Source organism: Saccostrea echinata, unplaced genomic scaffold (assembly GCF_033153115.1).
Source record: "Saccostrea echinata isolate AGI-Se365-2 ecotype Australia unplaced genomic scaffold, CSIRO_AGI_Sech_v1 ptg000052l, whole genome shotgun sequence".
Classification (NCBI taxonomy): Eukaryota; Metazoa; Mollusca; class Bivalvia; order Ostreida; family Ostreidae; genus Saccostrea; species Saccostrea echinata.
In genome coordinates this window covers 16,685,407-16,701,164 of record NW_026889801.1, presented here as the reverse complement: position 1 = coordinate 16,701,164, position 15,758 = coordinate 16,685,407, and the positions used below count along the sequence as shown (strand labels likewise).

At 32.7% G+C, this 15,758-nt stretch overlaps 1 protein-coding gene across 1 annotated transcript; it reads right to left on the bottom strand.

Moving 5' to 3' along the window:
• Nucleotides 1–3,224: 3,224 nt before the first annotated feature.
• LOC133204002 (uncharacterized) lies at nucleotides 3,225–14,864 on the bottom strand. The gene is made up of 6 exons (XM_061339791.1): nucleotides 14,788–14,864; nucleotides 12,982–13,119; nucleotides 11,838–12,523; nucleotides 11,586–11,651; nucleotides 10,093–10,146; nucleotides 3,225–8,204 (listed from the first exon to the last, which is right to left on the bottom strand). The coding sequence occupies exons 1-6, from the start codon at nucleotides 14,862–14,864 to the stop codon at nucleotides 3,331–3,333; spliced, it is 5,895 nt and encodes a 1,964-aa protein (XP_061195775.1). The 3' UTR covers nucleotides 3,225–3,330.
• Nucleotides 14,865–15,758: the final 894 nt, after the last annotated feature.

Sequence of the window (15,758 nt, the reverse complement as noted above, 5' to 3'; positions counted from 1 at the left end):
CATTACACATATCATTTTGATATATTTTGTGTATATATATATATATATATATATATATATATATATATATATATATATATATATATTGAAATTCATTCCAATTGTTCAAATGTTTTTTTTTATGATTTTCTTGTTGTGAATTTTATTATTATAATAATAAGAAAATTTTGCTATTTTATGGTTGTGAGATATACTGTAAAGCCTTATTATCTTGAACTCGATGGGACCAATTAAAAAAAAAACTTCAAAATATCCAAAGATTCAAAATGTTGAGGGTAAAATACTCCAAGAAAAAATGCTTGGACCTCCAACACACTTCAACATATCCATGGTATTTGAGCCATTGTATTTGAAATAGCCATGTTCTAGATACCAAAGTTTAGCTGTACTTGTAAAATGTGCGAAAGGTTGTGCATATCCATTTAATATTATTGTCATCTAGACTTATCTCTGTGTTTGTCATTCCATGCAATATCACATCACCTCCCTATATGAAGATTCCATTCATACTTGTTTTCTAGTGCATTATACACAATTTGACTTTTGATATCATAAATTAAAAAAAAATTGCACTGTTTGTGATTTGCATATTTACATCTGATTTTTTCTTCCAAATAATGCAATTTTTTTCTTGCATATTTTAAAATTTTAAACATTTATTTTCATTATGCGTTTTTATACATGTATTTATGTGTACCATATTAGTTAATAAACATGAATATAAGTTTATATGTTTTACATTCCTTATGTTGAGTGATGTCATTCTTATGTTAAGCATCGAATGATGCAAGACTCTTCTTTTCAAAATAACAATTCTTTTAAATATTCATACAATAAGGATGCATTCTGGAGGTTCAATTAGTGAGTAGTTACTTTGATAAAAGAAATAATACTATTTTTTTTTTTTAATTTTTTCTGTTTTGGAGCTATATAATTCATTGTAGTTCTTTGTTGTTAATTGCTATTTTTTATTTATATGTATACAATGTACTTTCCATTTTATTCATAATCAAACCTTTTCTTTGTATATCAGTTCAAAGTAAGCTGTGAAAAGTGTTAAACAAATGATCTTGATGCAATTGATTTAGAAGCAAAATTATCAAAATCCTTTATTTTTTATACACATAATTTTAAACAGATGTGAAATATGTTAGCTTTTAAGCTCACCTGAGCAGAAAGCTCAAGTGAGCTTTTCTGGTCACATTTTGTCTGTAGCCTGTCTGTAAGCCTCTCATTTTTGACTTTTTCTCAGGAACAACTGGGCCAATTTGAACTGAATTTGCAATAAAGCATCCTTGGGAGAAGGGGATTCAAATTTATTGAAATGAAGGGCCAGGTCTTCTTTAAATGGGGGATAATTAAGAATTTGTAATAATTTGGTAACATCTTTCAAAATATTCTCAAGAAGTACTGGGCCAGAAGAGTTGAAACTTATGTGAAAGGTTCATTACACAATGTGGAGGTATGGTGGGGCCACAATGGGAGATCAAAATTTCACGTAGGAATATAAAGGGAAAAATCTTTCAAAATCTTCTTCTCAAGAACAGCACAGGCATGATTACTAGTAGTCAAATCGATATGGAAGCAACCTCAATTAGTGTAGATTAAAATTTGTTCAAATCATGACCCCCGGGGTAGGGAGGGGCTAACATGAACGATCAAGGTCTTACATAGGAATATTTAAGGGAAAAAATCTCAAGAACAGCAAAGACATGCTCATTCTTATTGATATGGTAGCATCATCAGGTAGTGAAGATTCGCGGTTCAAATCATGACCCCAGGGGTAGGTAGGGGCCAAAATGGATAATCTGAGTTCACATAAGTATATATAGGAAAACAAAAACAGCTGATGAAGAAAGCTGAACCACAGTGACCAAGATGAGCACTGTGGCCCATGGGTCTTTTGTTTTCTGTACTACCATCATGTATGTGTTCATATCAGTTCTTAGTAAGAATAAGTTGTCATCAAAACTACTACACTCCTTTCAAATGATATATCTTTTTAAACAGTTTTATGTAATTGTTAATTTTACTACACTCCTTTAAAATAATAAATCTTTTTAAACATTTTTATGTTGTTTTCTTCCTGTGCATTTTATATAAATCAACAAACAATAGTCAGAGGTATTATTTTATTTAAGTCATTTTAAACAAAGTTTACAAACAACAAGTTAATGAAGTACATACATTGTATACGTATATTATTTGTTAGCAACATATATGCAGCTAAAATTAATAGGGAGGAAAGACCCTCGTACACATTTTATCCTGGACACAGGGTTGAAATCTGAGTAGGCCTATTTACAAAGATAGATAAAAATACACACCACAAAAGACGGTGTAATTGGCAGTCTGTTTAAATTCTGAGCAAGATTTTCTTCGCTGCATCCATTTCCATGTTGAGGGTTGTGTGCCGACTGACGTCTGTGGACACAGAACCTCTTATGTTGTAAGGAAATGTTTCACCATTAAAATACTCGTAGTTTCAAAAAGCTTCCTTTTAAAAATGTGCAATTTATTTTCATTATAATAATCTTCACACATCGGTACCTTCATTTTCTTTTAATTCTTTGCATTTTAAAGTTTTCTTTGCTGCAACTGTTATCAACTATTTTACTTCAAGGATCATCATATATAAGTCAAAGATTCATCAAGTGAACATAAAATAGAATACCCGGTAAATAATCAAGATAAGTTATCATATCTACATTCAATTGTATTTTTACACTTAATGTCAGATCATTTGACAAAAAAGTGCAAGGTTTCACATATAAAGTGTGATTGAGGGAAACGAGTTTCTGCAGTTTTACTTTCAGTAAAGCTTGCTTCATATTACGGAAATGTACTTCTAGTATGGTTCCCTGCTATGTATTCCTATTCATGTTTGAATGTAGACATAGAAAATATGGTTAGTTGTCATTGTGGTCGTATCCAAAACATTTTCTTTAATATAAAAATGACTTATATTTCAGCAATCCATAGGAGGTATTTCATAGACTATTTCATTACGTATTGGCAGTGACTGACAGTTACACTTAATAACATGAGCGATTAAATTCAGATATCCACAATAAACATGAAAAAAAATATATATCATAAAAGTAATGATTTCATCAACAACATTAAATGGCTGCCTTTCAAAAAAAAAAAAAAAAAAAAAAAAAAAAAAAAAAAAAAATTCAAAAAATTAACAAAATGTAAAAGAAAGATTTTTTTTGGTTAATTCAACGTCAATATTGCAGTTCCTTTTCTTATGTTGTCTCATACAGTGTACATAATTTTATCCAGATCAACGCAAGTTATTCTGAAGATGTCCATTAAGTCACACCATTATTGCTGAGACAGGGCATGTTCAAGGTCAGGTACACTTGAGAGACAGGTATCATCCACTAACGGTTCCTCATTTTTTAAATTGTCTAACATACGATGGGACAAATATGGCAGTGAATCCAAAATCAATGACTTTATTTTTTCATCTTTGAATTTGAAAATATGTTCATAGTTGTTCTTAGGAAACTGTCCACTTGAAACAGTAATCCAGGCTCGTTTTATTATATCGTATGCTTTATCAGAATCCATGATGTCAATGTCTAAAAGATCCTGAAGAGATATGTAATCGAATTTTTCACACACAGAAGACACACTGTCTCCGTTGTTTGTTTTCATATCCGAATCTCCATGAATCAAAAAAATGTATGCACGCAGTAATCTTTCTAGAACAATTAAAGGATTTACTCCTTTGAGATTAGTCGCTGAATTATAGAGAGGCGATTGTCCCTTTTTATCAACAGCTTCAGTTGAGCAGCCTTTGGTCTGAAGCATCTTTATTATACACAATATGCGACTAAAATGGACATATTTTGCGGCATAATTAAGGGCAGTTAATCCTTTAAGTGTTTTTGTTTTTATTGGAAGTGACAGACCTGAATCTAGAAAAATAGACAGAATACAATGGGCAGTGAAATCATCCTTTGGCGTGTCTATGCAATGATGAAGAATTGAAAATTCGGCACGGTCACGCAATAACAAATCTGGTCGTTCTTTGTGATTGAGAAGTTCTTTTATTGTACTTGTCCTATCCTTGTCGCATCTTACAGCTATCATTAGAGGTGTTCTACCCAAGTCGTTTTGAGCATTGATATCAACTTTAAACTTAAGCATCTTTTTCACTATTGTAAGTACGTCAACATCCTCTCTGTCCGACTTCAAAACCAAGTGTAAAGCTGTGTTTCCCTCAAAGTCCCGCTCGTCAAGATACGATATACTTATCCGCACAAAGCTTCGAATACAGGACACACTTGTATTACTTTCAATTGCAGTATGCAACGGAATTTGCCCGTCTTTATTTTTTTCATTTGCTGGGAAGTTTTCTTGAAGTTTATCAAACACTGCTTCGCGCTCCACTTTTGGTTGGTCTTTGGCATAATAACCAATTGAAGCCAAATAATGAAACAAGTTTCGCTTTGGCTTATTTAATTCAAATATGTTTTCTATCAGATACTGAACCAATTTCTCATATAAATTAGCATTATCTGCCAAATGTTCCAATAATTTATCTATGTCCAAATCCTGTAAATGTGTACTTTTTTCCATTAAGAAAACAAGAGTGTCAAATTTCTTTTCATAGAATTTAAATGCCATATCGATGCAGGTGAGCCCATCTTTATCTTTTTGATCAACATCAACACCAAGTTCAACAAGGCGTTTGCAGATGGCAAGTGTTTGTTTATCTGCTAAACGAGAGCTCGCACAATAATGAAGGTAAGTACGATGCTTTTCATCCACTGAGAAATTAAGGTCCGCAGTACAAATATCAAGCATTCTCTGGACAACTTCAATTTTCAGATCTGACACTCGATCAGGAAAAAGTCCACCTTTTCTTGATACATGTTTCTTTGGGGACTCCTCTGTTGTAATTTTGTTTGCCATGGCTTCAGATGGAAATTCCAGTGGGTCAAACAAAAATGATCTACATACCATAGATTGCATTGCTTTCAATAAAGGTGAGTGTGATTCAAAATTCTCTATTTCATCATTAACCAAAGGTCGTTTTGCCAAAAGCAAGTTGAACGAGGCCTCACGTGCGCTAAATTCAGCATCGGATTCCATCAAGTAAAACAAAGCACTTTTTCCATAAGAGTCCTTTGAATTTATAGGCACATCTCTCGACAACAAAAAGTCAAAAAGTTTATGCATATGTGGACAAGCTTGAGCAGCAGTAATCAAAAGGGTCCGATCATCCGGATCTTTTGCAGAAATTTGAAGCTTGTCATTACCAGTCGAAAGCAATTGTGTAATACCTTCAATTTTAATGGTTTCCTCGACATCTTCTTTTATGCATTCATGGAGAGGAAAACAACACGAGTCGTGGAGAGCAATCTGTATTAAAATATTATCTTCGATATTCGAATCCTCCAAAGCAAATCTAAAAGCAGAAATCCCAGTTTTATTACGGGAAAGCACGTCCACAGATTTCGATTTTAATAGGATTTTAACAATTTCTTTTTTCATTATGTCATTCTCGTAGGAGGCTGATAATGCGACACGTAGTGCCGTTTTTCCATTACTGTCTGCTATTCTCATGTCTATTTGTGCATCTATAAGCTGATTTAAAATAACTTTCCTTGGCCTCTGTCTCTTCAACTCTAACAAAATAGGACTATTGCCAAATTTATCAACCATGTTAACATCTGCCCCCGATTTTATTAGAAGAGCAAGAAACTTCTCTACTTGTATGTTTTTCTCATAATTTTGGAGAAGAAGCGTATGTAAACAAGTTCTTCCATAAATATCCTGAGCATTGGGATTTGCTTGATAATGTAACAAGCTTTTCACAACATCTATTGATGGACAAAATTTGCTGATTTCAATTATTAGTGGTGTCTCTCCCATCTTATTTTTCATATTAATGTCTGCACCTTTTTTGTAAAATCTCCGTATTGTCCGTAAGTGAACACTTTTCTCTTCCATTCGCTCAAAGACAACATCACGTTGATATTCACCAGTTACTTCCTCTGGAAGCATAGGTAACGTTTCATCTCTGTCTTCTTTTTCTGTATCATCCTCAGGTTGGGCAATATCGTCATAGTTCCCTGCCATGGTTGGTTGATTCTTTTGGTAATTTAAAAGAAGATGAAGAATGGTATTTCCATTGTCATCAACAAAGTTTAATGGATTTAATCGTTCCTTTTCTGAGTAGTGCTTGATTTCAGGTATTGAACAAAAAGCATGTATAATACCATCTGATATTTCCAAATCAGGAATTTGAACTAAATATAATAAAATCCTTTGGCATGATTCCTGATGCAGCCTTATGGACTTCTCAACTTTTGACACTATACTTTCGAGAAATGTCTCTTCTGTTCCTCTAATTTGATCATACTTCAAGGCACCCTTTTCTTCATTACTTTCAAACAGGCTTTCGTTTCTGTCAAAAGAAAGAACAGCCTCAAGAAATTCTGAGCAACATATTTTTGGTTCATTGTGACAAGCATGTAGAAAAGGCCATCCTTTCCATGTTGAGGATGGAAAACATGCTTCTTTTTCCATCAGGAGTTGTATAGCTTCTTCATTTCTTGCTCTTAGTGCTTCTGAAAGAGGATATATAAAACCCTGGTTTGACTGTTCTCCTAATGAGGAGGAGTTCTCATCTCCATAGAAATTTTGGATACCCTTGCCTGAATACTTTTCTAAAATAAATCCAGTAATTTTAATCTTTTTTTCTGAGGCACATGATGCAATTAGAGAATATCCATACTGCATTAAAATTTCTGATTCTGTTAATGCTTCCTCCAGTATTTCATGTTTTAATAGCTGAAGAACTGTGTCAAGAAGTGCATATGCTGTGAACCAATACATAAAAGGAAATCCACAAGTATCCTTAACACTCATTACATTTTTAACAGTTTCTGCATTTTGTGTAATTTCACTCAAAAATACACCCGAAAAGTTCTTGTTTTTCAGTCCAGGGAATTTGCAAACTTCACAAATATTCCCCTCATTAATTTCTTTTACTAGTCGTTTAGCCAATCTTTGTTCTGAAAGTAGGTTCATCAAAGGTGCATGTTCATCAGAGCAACATTCTGCAAACAACTTTCTAGACAGAACATGCATAGGAAGTATTTCGATAGCTTTTTGTGTGTATTTTTGAATAAAGTAATTTTCTACAGCTTCTCGTACACTTGGGTGAATAAATATATACCCTTGTGTACTGCATTCTCTCAAATACGTCTCTTCAAGATCTGATGCAGCTTGTGGCAGATCTTTAACATCTTTCTTCTTTAAAGATAATTCATCAATATCTGTAAGTCCCAAATCACTAAGGACTTTCCAACATTCATCCTCATCATCATAAGCCACATTCGTATTCTTCATATCACAAACCAGCATTAGAATAAAAAGTGCCTCTCTGCGTCTTGAACGTTGAATATTAAGAACATCCTTCAGTCCATCAAGCATATACTGGTGAGGATTTGAGAAAAATTTTGTTCCATCTTTCCTGTATCTTTCGTCACATGCAAATAAATGGGCACATAAAGGAAACCCAAATGGAGGACAGGATTCAAAAATACTTGTCCAATCTTCTTTTGAAAATTCTTCTTCCTTGATATTTTTTACTTGGCTTGCATACTTAAATTTAGCTTCCAATATATTTCGTTTTTCCCTAGCACTTAGACTAAACTGTTCTGAATCAATATCTAAAACATATTTTTCCAGCAAAGAGTGAGTTTTATCCATTCTATCTTTTGCTGCTTCAAGCAAATGTGGTCTAGTGGTCATGACTACATATGTTATGAATTCTGGAACCTCTGCTTCAGTGTCCTCACTGGCATTATCACTCTTAACGACTTTCTGGTTGACACATTTTGAACACACAAACTTTTCTATGTAATCAAACTTTTTCCACCAGTCTTTTAAAGTTACATCAGTGCAATCAAATATGTTATCAATGAAAATAAAAGATTTCATTGTTGGATCGACTAACATCTGAAAATCGGTAGGACTATCCAATTTGCGAACAACAAATTCATCGCAATATTTGAACATTAACTGTGTTGCAATCCCCGTTTTTCCTGTTCCTGGTTTTCCAACAATTATGACACAATTATATTTTTTCAGAAACTTTTCTGTCTCACAGAATAAACTTGTTTTCACATAAAATTCGTTTTCCATCTTACATTCTTTCAAATAGTGTTCTGTTTGACCTACAACATGAAAAAAGAACAATAAATACAATTTAGTAAAATGTGCCTCAAACATTAAAATTTAAATCAGAGGTCACTGATGAGACTTCATTTTTACTGGTTCTATCTTCAAAACAATGAAAGTGAAAAGTAGCACTTGCAGATTTCAGACTGTTATATTTTATGTTCTTGAATTCATACATGTACATTTTTTTTTATGTTAAAAGACATTATAACGTGTATGTTCACATATTATTTCCGAATTTTTCATCAGTTTAGTTTTGATTTTAGGAGATTTTGAGCTTCAAATCTCAGAAAAAGTTCTAAAGTAAAGTTTCATAGTAAATCATTGTATCAAATTAAAGCATTTACTAACTTTAGCTAACTAGAGTAAAATTGTGTTAGTGCATGGACCTGAAATTATGAAAATGCTAATAAAAAATAATGTTCCCTGGTTTAGTCTCTTTATTGAAAAGTTTCATTGAAATCGAACTAAAACTGCAGCAAAAATAGCCTTTTGAAACAATTTTACAGAAATTTACAAGTTTAATCATTTATCATTTTTTTTTACATTCATATTGAAACTGTAGGAGGAACAATGTTTTTAGAAAGAATTTTATAGAATTTATCCATGATGATTGCCACACCGTAACTCGAAATAAAAAATATATGCATATTTACATTTGCAAATGTTTCCCTTATATAACACTTTCTGAGCAAGGCGTATTTAAGTCTGTGTAAAAATAGGTTTGTCACCTGATGATAAATTCATTGTTTAGTCATAAATGATCGAATAAATTTCATAGTGACGTCATAAGTGATCGAAGTGTTCAAACATTTAACTTATACCGCTGAAGTTTGGTAAAATTAATCATTTCATGGTTTCAAACTATAGTATCCAAATATTTGTTAAAATAAATCAATCACAAATGTAATTATAAGTTATAAGACATCATTTTCAAACATTTATCAGAATGTAAATACGGGTTGCTGCATGATCAAATCTCCATAATTTCTTTCACCATGCATTCAGCTTTTATTTAGCATTTGCTCTGTTTTCTAAGCATTCAGGCTTTACACTCTGTGCGCTCTCCCTGTCCATCCTGCACTAAAAGTTTATTCTGGTCAAATACCTTCAACATTTGCTCTGACTTTTCTAGTGTGGATAAGTAGAACATTTAAGATACTGAGAAATCACTAATTTTTGTGGGAGTTTAATTTTCATTGTTTTCGAGGTATGAAGAGACCTACAAATTCATGTCCACCATGAAATGCAAAATTTCATATACATAGCTACTCAACACTTCACTAACCAAGAAATTAAATCCCCAGAACAAATATTTTTTTCCCTCAAGCCTTGAAACCGTCATGGTCGCTCAGTCGGTAGAGCGCTCACTCCGTGATCAAAAGGTCGTGTGTTTGAATCGCAGCCGCGACTGACCTAGGTAACAACTGTTCCTTTGCCAAGCGCTCAGCACTTTGAAGTGAAGGTTGCAGGTCCTTTGGAGACCTCAAAAACCGAGGCCCCGTGTCACGGCAGGCATTGGCACAATAAAGAACCCTCACTGGTCAATGGCCCTGAGTGCCAACTAAAGGTCTAAATTTGAAGGCCTTCACCGGTATATGGTGACCTCTCTATATGAGTGAAAAAATTCTCGAGCGGGACGTAAAACAATTAACATACAATCAATCAAGCCTCGAAAATTTGTCCCCATGAAAATATGTGATTTTCACAGCACTCTCACTACTAATAATTTTATTCATATACCCTAGCCTTATTTTTTCTCTAGATTAAAAATGTTATTGTTCATTTGCAAACATCATGAATGTTTTTTAATCAATTTGGTCAAGAGTAAGGAATACAGACAAAATTATAATGTATTGAGAGAAATCTGAGTTAAAAACTTACCAATATTTGGATCCTTTTGTCTGTAGGAATGTACTGGCAACTGTGATTTGAATGCTGAAAAATAAATTAAAAAAAAAATATTAATGTACCTGACATTTCATTAAAGATTTTACCACTAAATCAAATCAGATTAGAGAACATTTTGATAATACAGAAAAATAGCTTTCTTACACCTATTTAGAAAAAATATCATTATGCCTGACATTAAAATGGGATATGGATGTAATGGTAAAATGAATATGAATATAAATTGAGAAAAAAAAAATGAATTTGCATTTGTAATGCTCAAGAATGCAAAACTACAACTATATGAAGTAAAAAGTTATTTCCTAAATGCCAGAATGAGGGTTTTATCCAACAATCTGAGTTTCAAAACAGAAAACAAAACAAGACAAAACATTATCCTTGTAATTCAGCAAAACATTCTTATCTTTCATTATTTCTTAGAATTATAATTTAACTACATATGTATTCGAATAAAGTATGCATTTTACAAAGTATCAACCTTATTGAATAAAACAAATTAAAATTTGACTTTAACTTCAAAACTTGTGTCTCAAATTAGTGATATAATCTTGCAAACCAACAACAATCAATCAGTAAAAACACACATCACTTGCAGACAAAGGTGCTAATTATAATTAATCTTTATAGTCTTTATCATTAGAAATTAGGTTAACATCAAAACACAATTACTTACAAATGTGCTAATTAATCTTTCAATTAATATTCCAGAATATTTAACCCCTTTATATGGCCCCATCCTAGTCCAAAAAGGGTCCAGATCTAACCAAACTTGAATCCACACTACATGGGGATGCTGAATATACAGTCCTGGCCACCTACTGTGCCCTTATCAAAGTCCTAGGGCTTTTTGATAAGCTTTGTCTTTTCTGACCTACTGGTTTAAAATGACCCTACCATTGATATTTTCTCTATTTCTCACTGATTTCCTCAAGAAAGAGGATATAAATCCTCAAAATCCTTAACCCAAGGGTATTTTGTAGGAAGTTTAAATTTTGATTAAAATTAGCTAAGTGGTTCTGAAGACATTAAAAATGTGAAAGGTTTGCAGATGACACACAGTAAATGACAACTATAGACAAATATCCAACACTTTTTAATGAAAAAGCATTGGCTCATGTGAGCTAAAAAGTTAAATGGGAAAAAGTAGAAAAGTTGTGGGTGGATAGAATGATAAAGGATAAGCAGGCTGGCAGAGAGATGTGGCCTGGTAAATTTTGTTACATTTACTCTCTGTTTTCAGCATAACTGTAAAATCTTACAAGGAATCGTTAAGAATTTTGCAGGGGAGACCAGAAAAACTTCGCTATACCCACTAAATGTGTACACAGATGGACATGGTGATTCCTGTATATATACATAAATATCCCCAACAGTGTTTGCCTGTGGGTATGAATATATTATCAATTTTAAAAAAATTGATCAAGGTACTTAAATTGGTGAGATATAATAAATTAGTTTTAGTTTACCACAAATATTCTTCTTGTACTTCTTTCTAATGCCAATTAAATCTTCTAGAAGGCGATCAGTCTCTGCTGCAAGAAAAGGGAAACGACAAAAAATGATTTAATTATCGCCATCCATATAGCATATTTGAGTAATTATTCCATTGATTATCTACTGGATTAAATATATGTTTCTATCAAAAAATATTAACACAGTGAATAGAATTTATACTGTACTATGTGTATGCTGAAGAATAATATATGCAAACAGCCAACCTGACATTTCATAACTTTCCATCAACTGTTTCTCTTTTTCAGCCAACTGTTGCAGAAGGGGTTTAGTCTTAGGATCTATAATTGGATTTTCTTTTAATTTCTTCATTTCATCTAAGTAGCAAATAGAAACAATTGCTGGTTCCAAACTTTCATCTATTTTCTGCAATGATTTTTCAACTTGTTCCCATATCTTCTTGAATTCTATATCATCTACCCTTGCAGATGTGGCATGTGCAAAACAATTATTTCTACATAGCCGAATTCTTTCAAGGGCAGCAAGGAGGCTGCTATCACCATCAAGTGGGGGTTTACCCCACTTTTTCTGATTTTTTGCGTCTGACTCTATCTTGTTAGGACACACATTTCGAAAAATTGTGTACAGCAACGTAAAGTCAAGAGTATCATATTGTACAAGTTTGTTGTCTGGAGGCATGATTAAATTTTTCTGGCTGCTGCTAAGATGATTCAGTCTGTCTCTGCTTTGGTAAATTGCTTTGGTAAGTATTCCCTCTCCTCCACTTATCTTGCATCGCAGGAGGTCCCTCAAAGCATCACTGCAAACATCCAGCAAAAGACGTGCTAGTAAGTAAAAGTTTATGGTTCCTGAGGTTGTTTCATAACGCACATCCTTTAAACTGCAATCTACAGCTGCTTGTGCATTAACAGATAGTTGACGTGTCAGTAGACTGTAAAGAAACGCTTAAGCTGCTCATTCACAATAATCATTCTAAATACTGAATATTAAACTATGTGAAACAATTACTTATTATAAGTGTCCAAAACAAAATGTATTGCTATTTATTAAGCTATTTTGCTTTTCCTTCAAATTCTTAGCATTTATTTCACTGTTCTTGTATACTAATATACCAGCAGTTTTCAAAATCTCAAAAATGCTAATATACATGTAAACTGCTTGAAAGCAGTCTGCTTCACTGTCCCTAGCCACTCATCTTTACAAAACTGCTTTAAAAGGTGGTGTTCTTTATATAGCTACTTAACATAGAGATCATATTGTTCAATTAAACAAAAATTAATTACAAATGAAATGTGGGGTCAATTGTCTTATTTATTATTTTAATTATACACAGAAGTAAAAAACCCTAGCTGCAGTTCTAGATCTGAGATTTAGTACACATGTACTTACTGCGTAGTTGAGATCTGTGTACTGGTAGAGTGGAGAGATACTGATAGAGACCTCTGATCCTGGACAACTTTTTCCGTACTTTCCTCATGTTGATACACAGTTCTTCTATCAGATCTTGATGGTGTGCAAATCACCTCTCTGCAGTGAACAATTAAGAAGTGAGAGGAAGATTTTTAAAGATTTTCTCTATATATTCACATGTAAAATTTGTTCCTCATATATGGCCCTATCCTGTTGCTTGGAACAATGATTTTAACTTTGAATATTGCACTTCCTTTGTTGCTTGCATTTTACATGTTATATCACTTATCATGGACATGCTTTTCTTCAAAAGATTTTCAAGTTGTTCACTATATATATCCAATGTAATCTTTGACACCTTATGGGGGCCCCAACTTCCCTTGAGATTTTTTTTTGAGCAAAGTTGATTTTGCACTACATGAGGATTATTAAGTGATAGTACATGTATCAATTCAACTAGATATTTTTCTAATTTTTGCCTATCCATTCCAATGTAAATCTTTGATCCCCTACTGGGGAATCCAACCTACCCCTGGTGGTCATGATTTGAACAAATCTTAATCTACATTACCCAAGAATGCTTACATATTAACATCAGTCATCATGACCCTACTGTTCTTGAGACCGTTCACGGTAGCTCAGTCAGTAGAGTGCTCGCTCAGTGATCAGGAGGTCGTGAGTTCGAATCTCAGACGCTACTGACCTAAGTCTATAAAAAATGGGTAGCAACTGTTCCTTTGCCATGCGCTCGGCACTTTGAAGTGAAAGTTGTGGGTCCTTCAGATGAGACCTTAAAAACCGAGGGCCTGTGTCAAGCAGGCGTTGGCACGATAAAGATCCCTCACTGCTCAATGGCCCTGAGTGCCGAGTAAAGGTAAAAATTTAAAGCCCTTCACCGGTATATGGTGACGTCTCTATATGAGTGAAAAATTCTCGAATGGAACATAAAACAACATACATGTACAATCAATCAATCAATCTGTTCTTGAGAAGATTTTTAATGTTTTTTCCTACATATATTCCCATGTAAAACTTTGATCCCCTACTGTGGATCCACCCTTTCCTGGGGGCTATGATTTGACATACTTGAATTCAGTAATACCATCTCAGAAAGTTTTCACATAACATTCAGGGGTGAGACTGAAATTCATTATTTTTAAAAATGATGATTTCTAGTCATAAAATTGATTTTTAATATTGACTAAAATTCATTATTTTTTTTAGAATAATGATGAAAAACAGTCATAACTATTTGGTGTTTATTTTATTAATATAGAGTTACTTCTGAAAATAAATATGGATTGTATTTCATTTTTTTTTAAATAAAATTGGTGGGTCTGAGCGCACTTAATTATCTGGTTAGTTTTACGGGGCACACAACTTTATTTTGGTTTCAATTGTTTGTCAAGATGTTTCTCTACACATAGGTCCAGGGCAGGATAGTGTACTATATCTTATTACTGTGCAGTAAATGGGTTGGAAAAATTAACTTGGGAATGGAAATGAAAACAAGTCTCATTTACAAAAATAATAAAAATACATATATTATGTAGCTAGTAGAGATGACAATTATCAATCATTTTTCAATATGCTGGATTTCTGTCTCACCCCTGACTGCACAAGTTTCGTCTTTTTCCTGCCAGTGGTTCTGGAGAAGACAATGGCCCCACCAAATTGTCACTGTTTTTTTTTTTTTTTTAGAGTTTCATCTTATAAGTAGATAATCCCATAAAAGTTACCTGGTCCCATTGTTACCCTTCAACTATAACTTCATCAGCAGCTTACCCTGGACTGTATCTAGCATCTCGTTTCTGAGCCCTCCTTCTCCCTGGTGGTGTAGGTTTCCCTTGAGTGTTTCCCATCACTTAATACATGTATGTCAAATCCATGTCATACAGACAAAACAGTTTGTTTCTGCAATTTAAAAATCATATGGTGTAAACATGATATAAAAAATCCCTTTAATTAGGTGGATTCATATATATATCTGTATATAAAATGACCCCTCTTAAACATTTATATGCTTTTATGCTAAGATGAATTAAAGGCTACTTTTGTCATATTATTTTCATTGGAGCAAATAAGAGTCAAATAAAGTTTTCACTAATAGAAAGAAGAATTTTTATATTTTTAATACTCTTCATCTGGTAGGGTGTACATGAATTTGTGACCTAAAAGATATTGCATTCTTTGATGATTTAAGTCAAAATCAGAAAACTATTATAATTTAGCGTGTGATATTGTAAAGCAAATTAACTTATTGTATTTAATGAAATACACAATATTAAAATTATTATGAAATATTTTGTTTGAGACAAGATGTCAGTTGCCAGTTGGACATTTACTAGTATGTATCAATATTCTCCTCGATAATTATAGATCATATTATTTAAAATAATGGTAACTTTATATGATAAAAGATATATAAATAACACAAACAAGTTTTTTTTTTCAGAAATCAGCAATATTTCTCTTAGATTTATATTTAAATTGCATGGTTACCTGAATAATGTTTACCAGGTATAGTGGGAGAATTTTATAAGATTTTGTCATAAGGTCAAAAAGTTGTGCAAAATTTTGTATAAAATTATAATTATAGAAAGCGACACAAAGTCTCATATCTATAAGCACTAAAGAAAACTTATGATTTCTTTATTTATTATTTATGCCATTTCAAATCAAAATCAGTCAAAAAACATACAATTATATCAATCCTTGCATCAAAATTTTGTTTGTGTTTAGTACCCTTAAGTAAT

Bases quoted from the DNA above. Each gene is read 5' to 3' on its own strand.
- LOC133204002 (XM_061339791.1), bottom strand. From the start codon at position 14,864: ATGGGAAACACTCAAGGGAAACCTACACCACCAGGGAGAAGGAGGGCT. The intron at 10,147-11,585 runs GTAAACTAAAAC...TTTATTTTTCAG, and splicing joins GTACAAGAAGAATATTTGTG to CATTCAAATCACAGTTGCCA. The intron at 8,205-10,092 runs GTAAGTTTTTAA...TTCATGTTGTAG, and splicing joins ACAAAAGGATCCAAATATTG to GTCAAACAGAACACTATTTG.